Source organism: Nannospalax galili, unplaced genomic scaffold (assembly GCF_000622305.1).
Source record: "Nannospalax galili isolate Female #2095 unplaced genomic scaffold, S.galili_v1.0 scaffold607, whole genome shotgun sequence".
NCBI lineage: Eukaryota > Metazoa > Chordata > Mammalia > Rodentia > Spalacidae > Nannospalax > Nannospalax galili.
In genome coordinates this window covers 46,907-62,434 of record NW_008355379.1, presented here as the reverse complement: position 1 = coordinate 62,434, position 15,528 = coordinate 46,907, and the positions used below count along the sequence as shown (strand labels likewise).

The following is a 15,528-nucleotide window of genomic DNA, read 5'->3' as shown; positions in this document are numbered from 1 at the left end:
ATTATCTATGTTGGTCTAAATATATCACATAAGTATTTCCCAGTATATATAAAAGATATGGATATAAACATAGATACAGATATAGACATAGGTAGACTTTTTCTCTTTGAAATCAAACTCAGAAGCAACAGCATACATGTACTTTATCAGTAAGCATTGGTTTTTAGAAGAAGCAAATATATTGTCTTTACAAAGTGAATCTTTTTTATGTTTACAGAAGAAATGATCAATTTAGTCATTCTTGTGATCCTGTAGTCTATAATCAGGAATTTTTTAATGTCCATCTTAAAAAAATCATGGATATAATGTGAGGTTAAAATTCTAGAATAAGAAAATTTCTCTAAAAGTTTGACATTATGAAAACGTTATAGTTACCATTTTGCTACCTCTTCTAATGAGGTAATCAGAAGCACCCCCCCAAAAAAAACTAGGATGTTGTTTTATACAACTGTCTCAGAAAGGCAAGAAATTAATTCTACATAAATCTTACAACTCTGTAGATTGCCTTGCATAGGAGGATATACAATACAAACCATAGGTCTTGTTATCTTTAGTTGCGGTGAGACAACAGAGTAGGGACTTGATACAATCCAGGCAATGAACACCATGGTGGATCAACACCGAAACTGAAGGCATCACAATTACTGAAACTGAAGGCATCACAATTCAAAAAGTTGTCATATACAGAGTGGCATTGCATAGTGGGAGGAGAAAATAGATTAAAGGAGAAATTTTGTCAAGACTACAGAAACAGGAGAAGAAAACAGAAGAGAAGGAAGGAAATGACAAAGAAGACAGAAAAGGCAACAGGGAGTCACCACTGTGCCACTGATTAAATCAGTTAGTGGTTCTCTTCGTGTCTTATTCAACCCAAGTTTAACCTCCTTGTTTCTGAGGCTATAAATGAGAGGACTCAGCACGGGAATGAACAGAGTGTAAAATACTGAGAAAAGTTTTCCCTGTCTCACAGCCTCAGCAGGACTTACACCAAAACAGTTCCAAAGAAGTTCTTTCTGTTCCTTCACAGTTCTCGTTCTATGTTTACATTCATTCATGAAATGCACAATGGGTTATAAATGAATAAATAAATAAATAAATAAATAAATAAATAAACAATAAATCTAGGACAAGCCTACATTCTACCCGTCACTGGCAATTAATAGCTGCTCGGAGAGGGAGAGTCAGTTTTCTTTAAGGGTGTGACCCCTGATAGGTTCACTACACTCTAGTGGGTGGCCACACACTCACAATTATATAGGCATTATAAATGGACTCCATGAGTTAAAGAAAAAGAGGAAATGGGGGGTGGGTGAGGAGGATGGAGGGACAGATCTGTGAGTAGTTGAAGGCAGGGGGATATGATCAAAATACATTGGAAGGCATGGATCAGAATTTCTAGGCAATCCTTATCTCCTAGTAGTTACTGAAGTCAAAGGGGCAGCTATTTTTAACTGATCTTTGTGACATTTCATCTAAACCGATCACATTGGTAGAATATCTCACCTGTATGATTTCATCGATGATTCCAGAGAGAAGACTTTTCCAGGTTTTTCCACACTCTTTACATTCATAGAGCTTCTCATCTTTATGAGTTCTTTGATAAACAATGAGGTTAGACTTGCTGAAGAAGGCTTTTCTGCACGGCTCACATTCATAGAGTGTCTCACTTGTACAAGTTCTCTGATGCAAAGCAAGTTTAGAATTTTGGTAGAAAGGTTTTCCACACTGCTCACATTCATAGTGCTTAATACCTGTATGAGTTCTTTGATGGATCCAGAGAGAACAAAGTGGAAGAAGCCTTTTTCATGCTGTTCCCATTAATAGGGCTTCTCTCCTATATGAATTCTTTGACGTACGTTGAGCAGGGACTTTCTGGAGAAGGCTTTTTCCACACTGTTGATGTTCATAGGGCTTATTCCCTGAATGAATCCTTTCGTGGACAGTGAGGCCAGACTTACTGGGATTACCAACAGGAAGACACTGAATGAAGAGATTGTTGATGCATATCCAAAAGCGAAATATGTAATGCAACAGAGAAAATTCTATAAAGTAGAAAATGTGTAAACACCTTATATCTGAAATCACTGCACAATAGTAATCAGATGTCTTATTGGAACAGGCTTTCCCACACTGGTTACATTTATAGGGCTTCTCCCTTGTATGGGTTCTTTGATGAAGTGAGGTTAGAGTTGCAGATGAAGCCTTCTCCACACTTTCCACTTTCATAGGGCTTCTCCACTGTATGAATTATTTGATGCATACTGAAGTCAGTCTTCCTGGAGAAGACATTTCCACACTGTGCACACTTATATCTCGTTTTTATGAGTTCTTTGCTACACAGTGAGATTAGATCTGAGGCTAGATACGGTAACTCAGTGAGATGACCCTTGAGGAAAAAGGCTTTTCCACACTGTTTACATTCATATGGTTTCACACCTGTACAATGTCTCTGACATGCAGTGATTTTGACTTGAACGAGAAGATATAACTGCTGTCAATACCCTGTACAGTATCCTCCCACTATGAAGCCTTTGACATTGAGTGAAAACCAATTTGTAAGTGACACTTTTCTTACAAATGTGAGACATCTGATTACTGCTGCGTAGTGTCTTCAGATATAAGGTGTTTATACATCATCTACCTTTATAGGATTTTCTCTGTTGTATTATCTGTTATATTTTGGATATGCAACAGCAATCTCTTCATTCAGTATCTTGCTGTTAGTGATTCCAACTCATCTCAGATGTCTTCTGTCATTTATCAAGATGGTTTTCATTTTGTTGGTGACTTTGTGAATATCAGGAGGCTCTGGGTGGAGGCTTCTGCCACACTTCATGGGCCAAATCCATGTTCCAACTTAAAGATCAACTCTGGTTTTTTCATGCAGTGCTCCAAGCACAGCAGGCTGCTCTAATTCTCCAGAATTGAAATCCTGTAGAGAATCCTCTGTGCAGTATAGAAACTGCCACCCATTCCAGGTGAAGTCCACAGCTATTTCCTCAAATGACACAGGTGCCTCTTCATTACAGTGACTGTCCCTATTGCACCATGGAAGCTTAGTGTCACACCATTCTTTATGTGTATTGGGTTTAAGGGAATATTCATTGTCAATATGTGTTATCTAGATTCAGAAGTGTTTCCATAGTTGCTCGGCAAATATTGGTGTCACACCATTCTTTATGTGTATTGGGTTTAAGGGAATATTCATTGTCAAAATGTGTTGTCTAGCTCAGCAAATATTGAAAAACCAAAACCACCTCCTGACTTCTGGGCATCCTGTCCTCACTGTGCTTCTCCCTACAGCAGAGTCAGAGGGCTCAGACACCACGCAGAGAAATCCTGCATCTAGAACACAAAGAGAATGTGGGACACAGGGAATAATGGCCAAAGATGATGGGAGAGAATCATTGTGTATTTTGTAAAAACTGATCATAGACACACTACCCAGATCAAAGCTAGCAATAATTCCAATAATACTCATAACAAACTCTCAGTTCGGCAATGCATTATCAGTTGGGTTTGAGAAAAACCTGGGCATAATGGTTGCTTAACCCAGCCCCAAAAATCTATAAAATTGAAATTTACTCCAAGAAAATATATAGTAACATTACAGATGTGAGGTTAAGAAATTGAAAATAAGAAATAACTTTACAAGGCAATGTATAATTCTGGAAATCTGATGACTTTACATGTCCACAATTTTTATCATCTTTTTCTCTTTAATATAAGGACAAATAAATAAAGCATTCTGAAACAAGAAGTAGAACTGAAAATTGTCTCCAAAAACTAAAATAGAAGTGATTATTTAGAATGCAATTAGCATGCTGACTTTCCATGGAGTCAGAAGATGATTGACAAAATTTACTGGGTAACATTATCTTATGATAAGAAAGCCATCACCCCAGTGTCTCTATCTGATACAAGTTGTAGGAATATGTTGGAGCAACATTGAGACTGAAGATGGGTCTCCAGATCATGAATCCCACACAGTTACAATTCATCAAGACAAAAGAAAGTATATTAGAGTGGAAATCCTCTATGACTATAGAGAAGATCAAGAGAGGGAAGAATAAAATATCAGGAAGAAGACAAGAAAAAAGAAGTGGAGAGAAAGACCCAACTGGAAACGTGGACTATGCAAACTTAACAAGTTCACATAGCTGTGACTCTATTCAAAGTTCTCTTCACAGCAAGCTAGACATCCTTGTTCCTGAGGCTATAAATGAGAGGATTCAGTGAAGGCAAAACAACAGTGTAACTAAAGAGAAAATTTTACTCTGAATCCCAAACTCAGCAGTTGATTGGATATGGTGAGCAGACCAAATCTATAGACTAGGGTAAGAGTTGTTATGTGAGAACTGCAGGTGCTCGTGGCTTTGGACAAACCCTTAGTGGGTGATAAATGAATGATATTAACAAGATGAAGAGGCTAGATATGACAACTACAGCCACAGAAACAACATTCATGAGGTCTTTGGCATGGGTGTCACCACAGGAGAACTCAAGGACAGGGTGAGTTTCACATATGTAGTGGTCGATGATGTTGGAATCAAAAAGTTGAGCCTTATTATACACCCTATGTGGTCAATGGCAGTAGCAAACCCCATCAAGTGTGAAGCAAACATGAGGAGGGAACAAGCCCTCAGGGACATGACTACCATGTACAGTAGGGGTTGACAGATGACCACATAGCGACCATAGGCCATAGTCATCATAATAGTCAGAATTGACAAAAAGGCAAAAGAAAAACCACTGAGTCATGCATCCTGTGAAGGAGATGGTGTTCTTCTCAGAAACAAAACTCATCATCATTTTGGTGGAAGACAGGAAAAACAGAAATCAAAGAAAGGCATATTGAAGATAAATTAAATAAATAAATTGCTGTATCAAGATGTGAATTCAGACAAATGAGGTGCATTAATCTCAAGTTTTCTATCAAAACAGCTGAATAGTTCACTAAGAGCAGGACAAACAGAAGCAGCTGGAGCTCAGGTTTGTCTGTTAATCCAGTAAGAATGAATGCAGTCACTGAAGAATCATTCTCCATAGCCATTTGCTTCACTTGTGGCACCTGTGGGAACATCACTGCCAGGTGATATTAGCAAGGAACCCTCTGTCTTCACCTTGTAAGAGGAGCTAGAGATGGTTTCCAAACTCGGGGCTGCCTGAAAAAATGTAGGAAGGCATTCAAAGAAGATATGTTTCCTTCTCCCCGATGCATGATGTGTGTGTGTGTGTGTGTGTGTGTGTGTTTGTGTGTGTGTGTGCGTCTATGTGTGTTTCTTGAGATAATGCTAACAGAAATTCCAAAATCACTAAACATTTCCTCCATTCTTCAGCCTTCACTAAGGATTTGGGCTAAAAAGAGAAATAAACAAGTGGGGTGCTCTTGAACCCACGATTTATTCAGGTTTGCATTTCAAGGGACATTCTCAAGAAAAATTAATCATTACTCACCTTTGCTCTGATGTCCAATGATGTTGAAGCACAAGGGTCCTTCCTTCCTGATGTCTTAAGGACTCAGTTTTTGATGGAAAGGAGGTAACAGCAGCAGAACAGATCCATCAATGACCAACTAAAAGTGGTAAACTAGAGAATATAATATAATTTTTATTTGAGAATTTCTCCAGAGATTTTCTTCATCTACATAACAAAAAAACCCTATATATGAACCTGTAGAACATCACCTCACTCAAACAAAATCTGTTTAATGAACCGGGATAGAAAAATGTTCTGTCTTTTGATGTCATCTCATGTTTCTTGAATTACTTGAGGATAGAAATTTTGAGTCTGTACAATAGGTACTATCAATCTTACATTACATCTTTAGGGTTTCTAAGTTCTACTATAATTTCCCTCTAGGAATAACTAGTACCCATGATAAATTTACAGCTGGTCCTACAGGAATTTAACTCATGTGTTGCCCCACTCTACAAGTAGAAAGTAAACAGATACAATTATTTTCCAATTCTAGGAATTTCCTACAATCTTCTGGGATTACAATTATAAATATTATAAAAATGTTTAAAATTCACCAGACAAAATTTTGTGGCAAAGAAATTAAAGCACACTCATAAGGCATTCATATCGCTCTGAGTTTAAATTCAGACATTTGAGCTTTCTTACCGTGTAACTGTGAGAAATGACATAGTTTTTCTAATCACTATTTATTATATTTATAATTCCATATTCCTTTGTATAGCTAGTAAATGAGACTCATAAAAGATAACTTGTAGTGTGCCTCAGTAGTAGAGCACACCCAAATTTTACTGTCCAAAACTCACACTTATGGCTATCATGTTGGGGAAAGAAACCCTTATACAGAATTGGTCAAAATGGAAAGTACTTCAGCCACTATGGAAATCACTGTGGTTGTCCCTCAAGGCCTAAAAGAAAATGGAAACAAGATCCATTTGTTTTACTCCTGAGTATGCACTCAAGGAACCTTGGTCAGCATCCAGTTGATACACCTGCACATCCATGTTATTGATAAAGGATTCTTTGTAGCTGAGTTGTGGAATTAGTGTAAGTTTCCCGCAATGAATGAATGGATGAAGAAGTGTGTTGTAGATACATAATGAATTGTTATTCACAACTAAATTCTGAAAACTGAAGGAAGCAGGTTGGAACTGGAGATCAAGTCTAGAGAGCGCCTCATCATTCCAGAAATGTCACTGTGCTCCTATGCTATTTGTCTTCTAGGTGGTCAGCACCTCCACCATCACCAGATGGAAATACTCTTCTAATTTATATTATCTTATTCTTGGAGGCTCTTTAAAAATTTTTAGGAAAATTGTACTGTTTGTACAAATACAACATATGAATTTATGTTTGAGTATTAAAGAAATTACTTGATTAAAATGGTCAGAAAACAGGCAAATATTTTATGTAACAAGATGGAAGGTTATGAATGTTGTTTTGTTATATGGAGAAAATAGATAAAAAGTAGGTAATAAATATACAAAATGTCTCTGTTTCTAAATATACTATGTATGTATATACAGATATATCAAGTGAATATGGAAGACTCTATCTGTGACTAGTAAGTTGTTACTCATTTGGAGGGAACTGTTACATCTGAGACAGGGATAAGAGGGCAGATGCTTTTCTAAAATAAATTTTCTAAAATACATTTAAACAAAATTAAAAAATGAATAACTATAAAACTGTGTGCTGGATAGCTTTAGTGTCAACTTGACACACCTGGGTTAAGGGAGCCTCAATCGGGGAATTGCCTCTATTGGACTGGCCTATGGCCATGTCTGAAGGGCATCTTCTTGATGAGTGACATGGGAGGGCCCAGCCCACTGTGGGTGGTACAACCCCTGGGCAGGTGGGCCTGTGTTGCATAGGAAAGCATGCTGAGCAGGGGCCAAGGGATTAAGCCAGTAAGCAGCACCCCTCTATGGTCTGTGCTCCAGCTCCTGCCTCCTGCCTCCAGGTTCCTGCCCTGAGTTCCAACCTTGGGCTCCCTGATGAACTGTGACCTGGGAGATGTAAGACAAATAAACCCTTTCCTCCCCAAGTTGGTATTGGTCAGAGTATTTTATCACAGCAATGAAGAAACAAACTAAGACAAAGTGTTAGACCTTTTTTACTCATTTTTATTTATTGATAATTTCATACATGACGATTGTATTTCCATCGTTTTCATCATTCAGTCTCACCCTCCAGCTCTTCCCACATCCCACAGCTACACCGTCTCAATTTCATGACCACTTCTGTAGTTATTATTTTTACATAGTGCTTTTTATGTTTACTAAATGAGTAAGTATTACCTATTGAAAAGTTACAATGTTTAGACATATATTAAAGTCCACTGAGACGACAAACACTATGTATTGAAACTGTTTTATTCAATATTTTAGACACATATCAAATTTGGAAAAGATAAGGATTTCTACATTGAGGTCTCAGGCATCTCAATGTTCTTTGAACATACTTTCTAATATTTTGGGAATAGATTATTGCACCTAATCACATACTACATACCTCACATAGATACAATTGCTTAATAAAATATAAAACTAATAACCATTCTAAATTTTATTTTAACTGAAAAGTTATTTACATAAAATACAGTGAGATGATGTGATATTAGTACAAATTGGGTTATTCAACCAAGTGAATTAACATATCTATGTCCTCTATGATTTCTTTGGGTGAAAGCATATAAACTCTATTCTTTTTGCAAATCTGAAGAACACATTATTATTGGCTAGATAAACTTATTCCTTTTTCTTACTCTAGATATATTTTTATTGAATTTTTTGTACATCTATACCAAACATCTTAATCCTATATATATCCTTTCACCTATCTGGATCCCCCTGTAGACCCACACAAAATTTCAGGCATTTTCTCATGTTCATTAAGGACTACTGAGTCAAGTTTGTGTACCCAGATGTCCCTGAGGGTGAGTTCATCCACTGGAGATGAGTCAGCCTATCTAGAGTGACTCCCTTTAAAAAGATCAATCCTCCCTCACTCATCAGTAATCAGCTGCCAGTAGTTCCTTGGATACTCTCCTTAGCAATATTCCCCTATTACTCTTCTATCACTGTCTCAGATTTAGGTCTTTTTATACCAAAATATTAGACTGCCAATGTATTATCATAGAAATCAGGAAAGTAGCAGAGAGCAGAGTATAGAAAATATGTTTCAAATAATCATAAGAATAAGTAAATGTCCCACAAAGCAGAGCACTGTACTAAACCATTCTCAAAAGAACCAACAATATCTATGAAGATTTTGGCAATTGTAACATGTTCATAATTTTTGTAATGTCATAGCTGCTTGATAGAGGATATGCGTATTAAAAAGATAAAAGTAAGAAACTCATATCTACGAAGAATAAAAAAGGAAGAAAGAGATCAATTTACAAAAGCCCACCAAACCATGCATTTCCATAGATGGAGAAGATAAATAATAAAAATGAGTAGATACTGGTTTTTTGGGTTTTTTTTTTTTTTTTTTTTTTTTTTTTTTTTGAAAAAAGGGCCCTTTTCCCAGCTGTCCTGGAACTCACTATGTAGATGAGGCTGGCCTTGAACTTACAAAGGTCTCCCTGCCTCTGACTCCCAAGTGCTGGGATTAAAGGCTTGTACATAGACTCCCAATCTGGAGAAAACAATGAAGATCAGATAGAGAGACAAAGAGACAGAGGATATCTCAAGATCAAAAATCAGAGCACAAGAAGGAAACCACATTATGGGAGGCAAATTAAATCATAAAGCTGCCCATTATGTAGAAAATAGAAAAAAAAAAAGGATAACTTAAGACTAGAAACAGTGGAGTTGGAGATAGAACTCAGTGGGAAAGGCACTGACTGCTCTTGCAGAGAACCCAGGATTATTTCCCAGCACCCACATGGTGTCTAAAAACCACCCCTAACTAAAATTTCAGGGGAATACAACACCACTTCTGACCTCTACAGGTATTGCCGGACGCAGGTGCACTTAGAAACATGTAGGCAATATACTCATACAACTAAAATAAAAATACTAATTAAAAAATAATATGAAAACATAATGAAGAATAGAATTACAAAGACAAAAGGACATTCAAAGCCTCTGGGACTAAGGGAAGCAAGAGTTAATTCAGTTAGTTTGCAATTCTCTTTATGGTTTTCTTCATAGCAAGTTTGACATCCTTGTTCCTGAGGCTATAGATAAGAGGATTCAACATGGGCACAACAAGAGTGTAAAACACTGAGAAAAATTTCCCCTGGTCCACAGTCTCAGCAGATGTCGGCTTAATATAAGTAAGCAAACCAGAGCCATGAAGTAGACTGACAGCAATTATGTGCGACCCACAAGTGCTCATGGCTTTTGACCAACCCTTAGCTGATGGCATACGAAAAATACTAAAAAGAATCAAAGCATATGAGGTTAGGATAACAATGCTAGATACTAAAACTACAGTGCCAACTACAATAGAACTCACAAGCTCATTGATGTAGGTGCTACTGCAGGAGAGTGGGAGAAGGGCAATGATGTCACACATGTAGTGGTTGATGATGTTAGAATCACAAAAGTGGAGCCTGATCATGCATCCAGTGTGGGCCATAGCACCAGCAAAGGCCATCAAGTATGAACCAAACATCAGCAGGGAACAGAGCCTAGGGGACATGACTATTGTGTAAGTGAGAGGCTGACAGATGGCTGCATAGCGATCATAGGCCATGGCTGTCAGCACATAACACTCAGCACTACCAAAACTGCAGAAGAAAAAGAGCTGAGTCATGCATCCTGTGAAGGAGATGGTGTTCTTCTCTGAAATAAAATTCATCAGCATTTTGGGGGTAAAGACACAGGAATAACAGAAATCAATGCAAGACAAATTGAAAAGAAAAAAGTACATGGGAGTGTGCAGGTGAGAATTCAGGCAAATAAGATTCATTAAGGTCAAGTTTCCCATCAGTGTGACCATATAGTTCACCAAGAACAGGACAAACAGGGGCAGCTGGAGCTCAGGTTGCTCTGTCAATCCCACAAGAATAAACTCTGTCACTGAGGAATCATTATCAATAGCCATTTTCTTCATGGTGTCATCTGTAGAAACAGCAACCCGAGGCAACATGAGCACAGGGTATTTGATTCAGAGGAACATCTGGAGATGCTGGATTCCAAGTTTGAGGTTGTCTGAAGATGCACAGCATGGCCTACAAGTAGCACAGCTGTGCATGCTGATTCCTGAAGAATCCCCATTTCCTCCTTTCCCCACCATGATGTATATCTCTGAGCACAGAGAATGCTGACAGACCTATTAAGATCTCCTCATCATTTCCTCCCTTTTCCTTGATCTCTGTGAAGAATAAGGTCTGAAGAGGGCAAATTATAACAGCCGTTCTCTAGACCACCCAAATTATGTAGCTTTGAGTTTGAAAGACCATTTTTGAAACAGGAGGATTCAGTGCTCATCCTGGTCTCTAAAACCTTCCTTGGTATGACACTCATAAGCCTTCACGTGAGTCCTGTGTGGTTCATATTACTAACAACGAAACAGAGTCTATTAAAAGGCAAAAGCCCTTAGAAAATTCATTAGTAGGCTGAATATTTATTCTTCACTTCATAATTTTCTCCTGTTCCATGTGCCCCTTGAGGATAAAATTATTCTTGAGGATAAATTATTCAGTGCCCTATAATTAACACCAAGTCTTTTGAGAATTAAAAATCTATTCAACTTATAATTTCCCAAAAGGTGTAGGGAGTTCCCAGGGCAAAGTTCTGGATATTTTCTTTCACCAAACATTCCATAAAATATGCTCTACAGAGCTCTTCAAGTGGAAAGTCCAGGGACATAATATACTTTTCTAATTCTCTCCTCTAACTCCTTTGGAACTGTTTTAAATATTAAATACAAATATTTTAACAATCTCTTGAAAACTAGGGATATGCATTCAAATCAGAGTTTAAAATGAGACTTTTCAACTATCTAACTAGGAAACATCACCTAATCTTGTTTGTATTTATATCTCCATACTGCTGTGTATATCCACAAAGTAAGACTCATACTTGAGGGTTTGCGTAAGAACTCAGTGTTAGAGCTTTTACCTTGCATACATAGGCCATAGGTTCAAACACAGTACTGCAAAAATTCTTAATTGCACTAATAAAATAGTGAAAGCAAAGTAGCTCTCTTATTATCTAATTATGTAATTGAATGAGATGATTCATATAATTTGTTAGAACTATGATTTAGGCATGAAAATTCAGTGACAGATTTAGATTCATCTCTTCTGCTGAACATTCTTATTCTGACCAATCAAGTTTCTCCTTTTTGCCTTATTGACATTTGAATAATATATATGTCATTGTAGTGTTATTCTGTATTTTAAGAGAAAACGGTATCTTGGTTTTTGCTCCTTCTATGCCAGTACTGTCCATGATACACACACACACACACACACACACACACACACACAAATCAACAAATTAAAAAAATGAGCTATATTTGCTTCACAGATTCCAAAGATTGGAGACAAAAGTGTAGTGCTTGGCTCACTGAGTACTTTGAACTGACTTGGCATCACTGAGTAAAGAAGTCTGATAATAATAATAATAATAATAATAATAATAATAATAATAACAGACTATACCCAATACAACATTAATACAATATGTACATAAATGTAAAATCTGAAGACATAATAGTTTTATTGAAAAAGCAAGGAAAAGGAAAACTATTTGGGATCAGTGAAAGGTTCATAAATAGGTCTTCTATTGACTATAAAAAATACTCAATATTCTCGATGCACGTTCAGGGTCTCAGAGATCCTTGGTCAAACTGGAAAAAGGAATTGAAGAACAGGCACAGGAAAATGAGAAGACCTGGAAGCTCTTGAGTTTTCTTTCCCTCTCCCTCTCCCTCTCCCTCTCCCTCTCTCTCTTCCTCTCTTTCTCTTCCCATGGAGAGCAGGCACGTTTGAGAATGTGTGACCATCTCGTGTCCTTCTCATCTGAGTTTTTGTGGATGTGGATTTTTTTCTAGAATTTGGAAAATTTTTCAATCGCCTTATCACTTATCCCTATCACATCAGAGAGGAGGGAGTTTTGAACCTAGACAGTCTGACAAGGACTATCACGTAACATGGTTGTGTGAGGATTTCATTCATCCACAACCATAGTCACACATTTATTGACTCAAATTTAGCTCTTCTCAACATAAATCCCTAAACATTGTTGCTTCAAGACTTGTCCCCGAAGGTGTTCCTGATGTGGTTGTGTTTTCTTTATTACATAAATTGGTAAATGATTAATTTGGGCCAGTACTTTCCTAACTACTAGACTATTGACTTTCAATATAACCCCCAATCCACTGAGACAGCGAGGGATGATAAAAAAGAGAGTGATTTCTCCATTTAGCAGTAGAGTGTTCTAGAAGTTTACATGATATACTTATCCCATAGGAGCACCAGAAGAACATTTTTATAAAACCACCAACTCTTCCTGCAGACTTATATAGAGGATGAACACCTGACATCTTGAGCACCCAAAACTGGTATCAGACACTTAAAACTCAAAATCAATTCAAGGCTCCTACCTTGAGCCTCAGAATTAACCCAACACTCAGACTTGAGTGGTAATATTTGAAATGATTATAAATCATGAGAAATCTCTTTATGCAAACTGCTGAGAGAGAAAATCAAACAATGGTCCAACCAGAGCTTTAAAGCCTAATTAACTACGGCAATGAACAACACAAAAAAACTATACTATGCTGTAGGGGCACTTTAATCTTGGAAATAATCAACAACTCTCTTATTTGACTTGAAGCCTTCTCAATGGGAAGGAACTCAGGGTGTCATTGTATGCATAGACAAATACATATTGCTCTAGTGGCCATAGAGCCTAGATAAAACCCAGTCTCTGTCATATCTCTGGACAAATGAAATTTCTTAATGTATGCTAAATATGAATCTTTATACTTACAGGTAAGTATACTGTACATCACTCATCAAAGAAGCTTCTTTCTGCAAATAATGGAGAATATAACAGAGTTCCAAATCTCGTCACAAACAGGGAATACGGGTCTGAGTGATGCCTACCCCTTTTTGGCACAGCTACAGTAGAACCTCTACACCTAAGGCTCTTGGAACATGGTGGAACAGGGGTTGAGAGAATATTAGTGCATCCATCAACTTTCACTAGAGACTCCACTGGAGTCTAGTCAGCCTATGTAGAATGACTCCCTTTAAGAATCTCAACCCTCCCACCCTCATCAGTAATCAGCTGCCAATAGGTCCTTGGATACTCCCCTTAACAACATTCCCTCATTACTCTCTACCACTGTCCCATCTTTTGGTTACCAAACTACATTGTACTTCTACAATTTTAGCAGCCATCATAGAAAAATTCCTCTGTATCACCTTTATACATTGAAACTAATACAGTGCCCAAGTTATCATTTTAGCACCATTTAAGGCTTTGAAGCTGAATGATATTTAAGTAATTTAAGAACTGGTTTCTTTCATTAGCACATTTAATGCTGAATCTTAGATAACCACTCTTACCTTTTTAAGTGTTTTAAAATAACAAAGAATCCCTAAGTTTCAGAAAGCTTGTATGTTGTTGGAGGAATCACCCTGTATCTCAATGCCACAAAGAGGGTGCCAGCCAGAAATAGAAGTATCTGTCTCCGGGAGTAGAGGTTGGGGCTTCTACCTGGAGACATGGCCCTTGGGATTCTTGGGCTGGTTACCTACTACCACAAGGCAGCAGCTGAGGCCCAGTACTGTGTCAAGGGACAACTGAAGCACTGACTCCATGAGCAGGCTGATGGGCTCTGTCCTCCTCTGCCTGAGATTATCAAAGCTGCTCTCCAGGTGACTGAGCAACTCTTCACTTATGCTGTTATAATGGAATGAGAAGAGCCATTTTATCACAGTCTGCTATATCACATACACTGGACCACTCTAGAGCACTTGCTGTTACAACCAACCACAGCAAACAGACTGAAATTCCACCTTTGGCAAGTGGCACCTTATTGACCTGGACTCAATACCTTTATGTATGACCCGTTTGCCTTTCTGTCTGTCATGCAGTGGTTAGAGCACAATGTCCTAATGTTTATTCAAAGTCCTAATGTTTATTCAAAGAGGGAAAAAGATAATTGTGAAAAGAGGTACCTAAAATCAATTTCCATGAAACTTCAAGGTTGATGATCTGTCTAATGAAGGGTCTGATGATGTTTCAACTCCTCTAGGTGGCAGAATGAATTTTGTAAGTAAAAAGAGATTGTTTGTAGGAGGCAAAATATTGTTTTTAATTAAGTTTGTTTCTAGCTCTTGGGAATATACACACCAGTAAGTGCTCTACCACTGAGCTAATATTCTGTCACACTTTGATTTTTTAAAATTTTTTGTAAGTTTTTTTATTTATTTCTTAAATATTTTATTTGTTATTTTAATTTTATGTGTATGCATGTATGGCCTGCATGTTTCGAACCCTGGTCCTCTGCAAGAACAGTCAGTATTCTTAACTACTGAGCCATTTCTCCAGCTCCATAAGCTTTTATTTTTTAATTGAATTTTTGTGTATTTGATACAAAATATCTTAATAATTGTTAAACCCCTTCCCCACTGGCACACTCCCATGGTCCCCAATGTATAGAGAGTAAGAGTCTGAAGACTGTGAGTCCTTGGATAGGATTGTTATTTAAAATCCATTGACCAAGGGCTCAGGGACCACTGTGGAAGAGGGGGCCGAAAGATTGTAAGATCTAGGGAGGAGGTACATGACCATATGGAAATAGAGTCCTACAGGCTCTTGGGACCTTGTTCATATGAACCTTCTACAATGGTGTAAGCATGCATAAGACCCACGCAAACTCAAGAAGACAAAACCCCAGTGCAGAATGGTGGAAATGGACCACAATCCCTAATCTTAGTTGAAGAATTATTGGGATATGATTACTGCTGGATGAGGAAGAGCTGATATTCTTAAAGGAAGGGACTCTAGATGGGTTGCTTAGACCCCAGTGGATGAACTTGCACTGAGGGACATCCGGAGACACTAACTTGACATT

The 15,528-nt window shown here is 37.7% G+C and overlaps 1 protein-coding gene and 1 pseudogene across 1 annotated transcript; both read right to left on the bottom strand.

Annotated features, from left to right (window-relative positions):
* LOC103749654 overlaps positions 1–5,053 on the bottom strand; it is a 7,804-nt pseudogene extending 2,751 nt beyond the window's left edge.
* Positions 5,054–9,603: 4,550 nt separating this feature from the next.
* LOC103749653 (olfactory receptor 143-like) lies at positions 9,604–10,545 on the bottom strand. Its single transcript, XM_008852476.1, has one exon. It carries the CDS (start codon positions 10,543–10,545, stop codon positions 9,604–9,606), a length of 942 nt encoding a protein of 313 aa, XP_008850698.1.
* Between the last annotated feature and the right edge of the window lie 4,983 nt (positions 10,546–15,528).

Excerpts from the sequence above, each read along its gene's own strand:
- LOC103749653 (XM_008852476.1), bottom strand. The coding sequence starts at position 10,545 with ATGAAGAAAATGGCTATTGATAATGATTCCTCAGTGACAGAGTTTATT.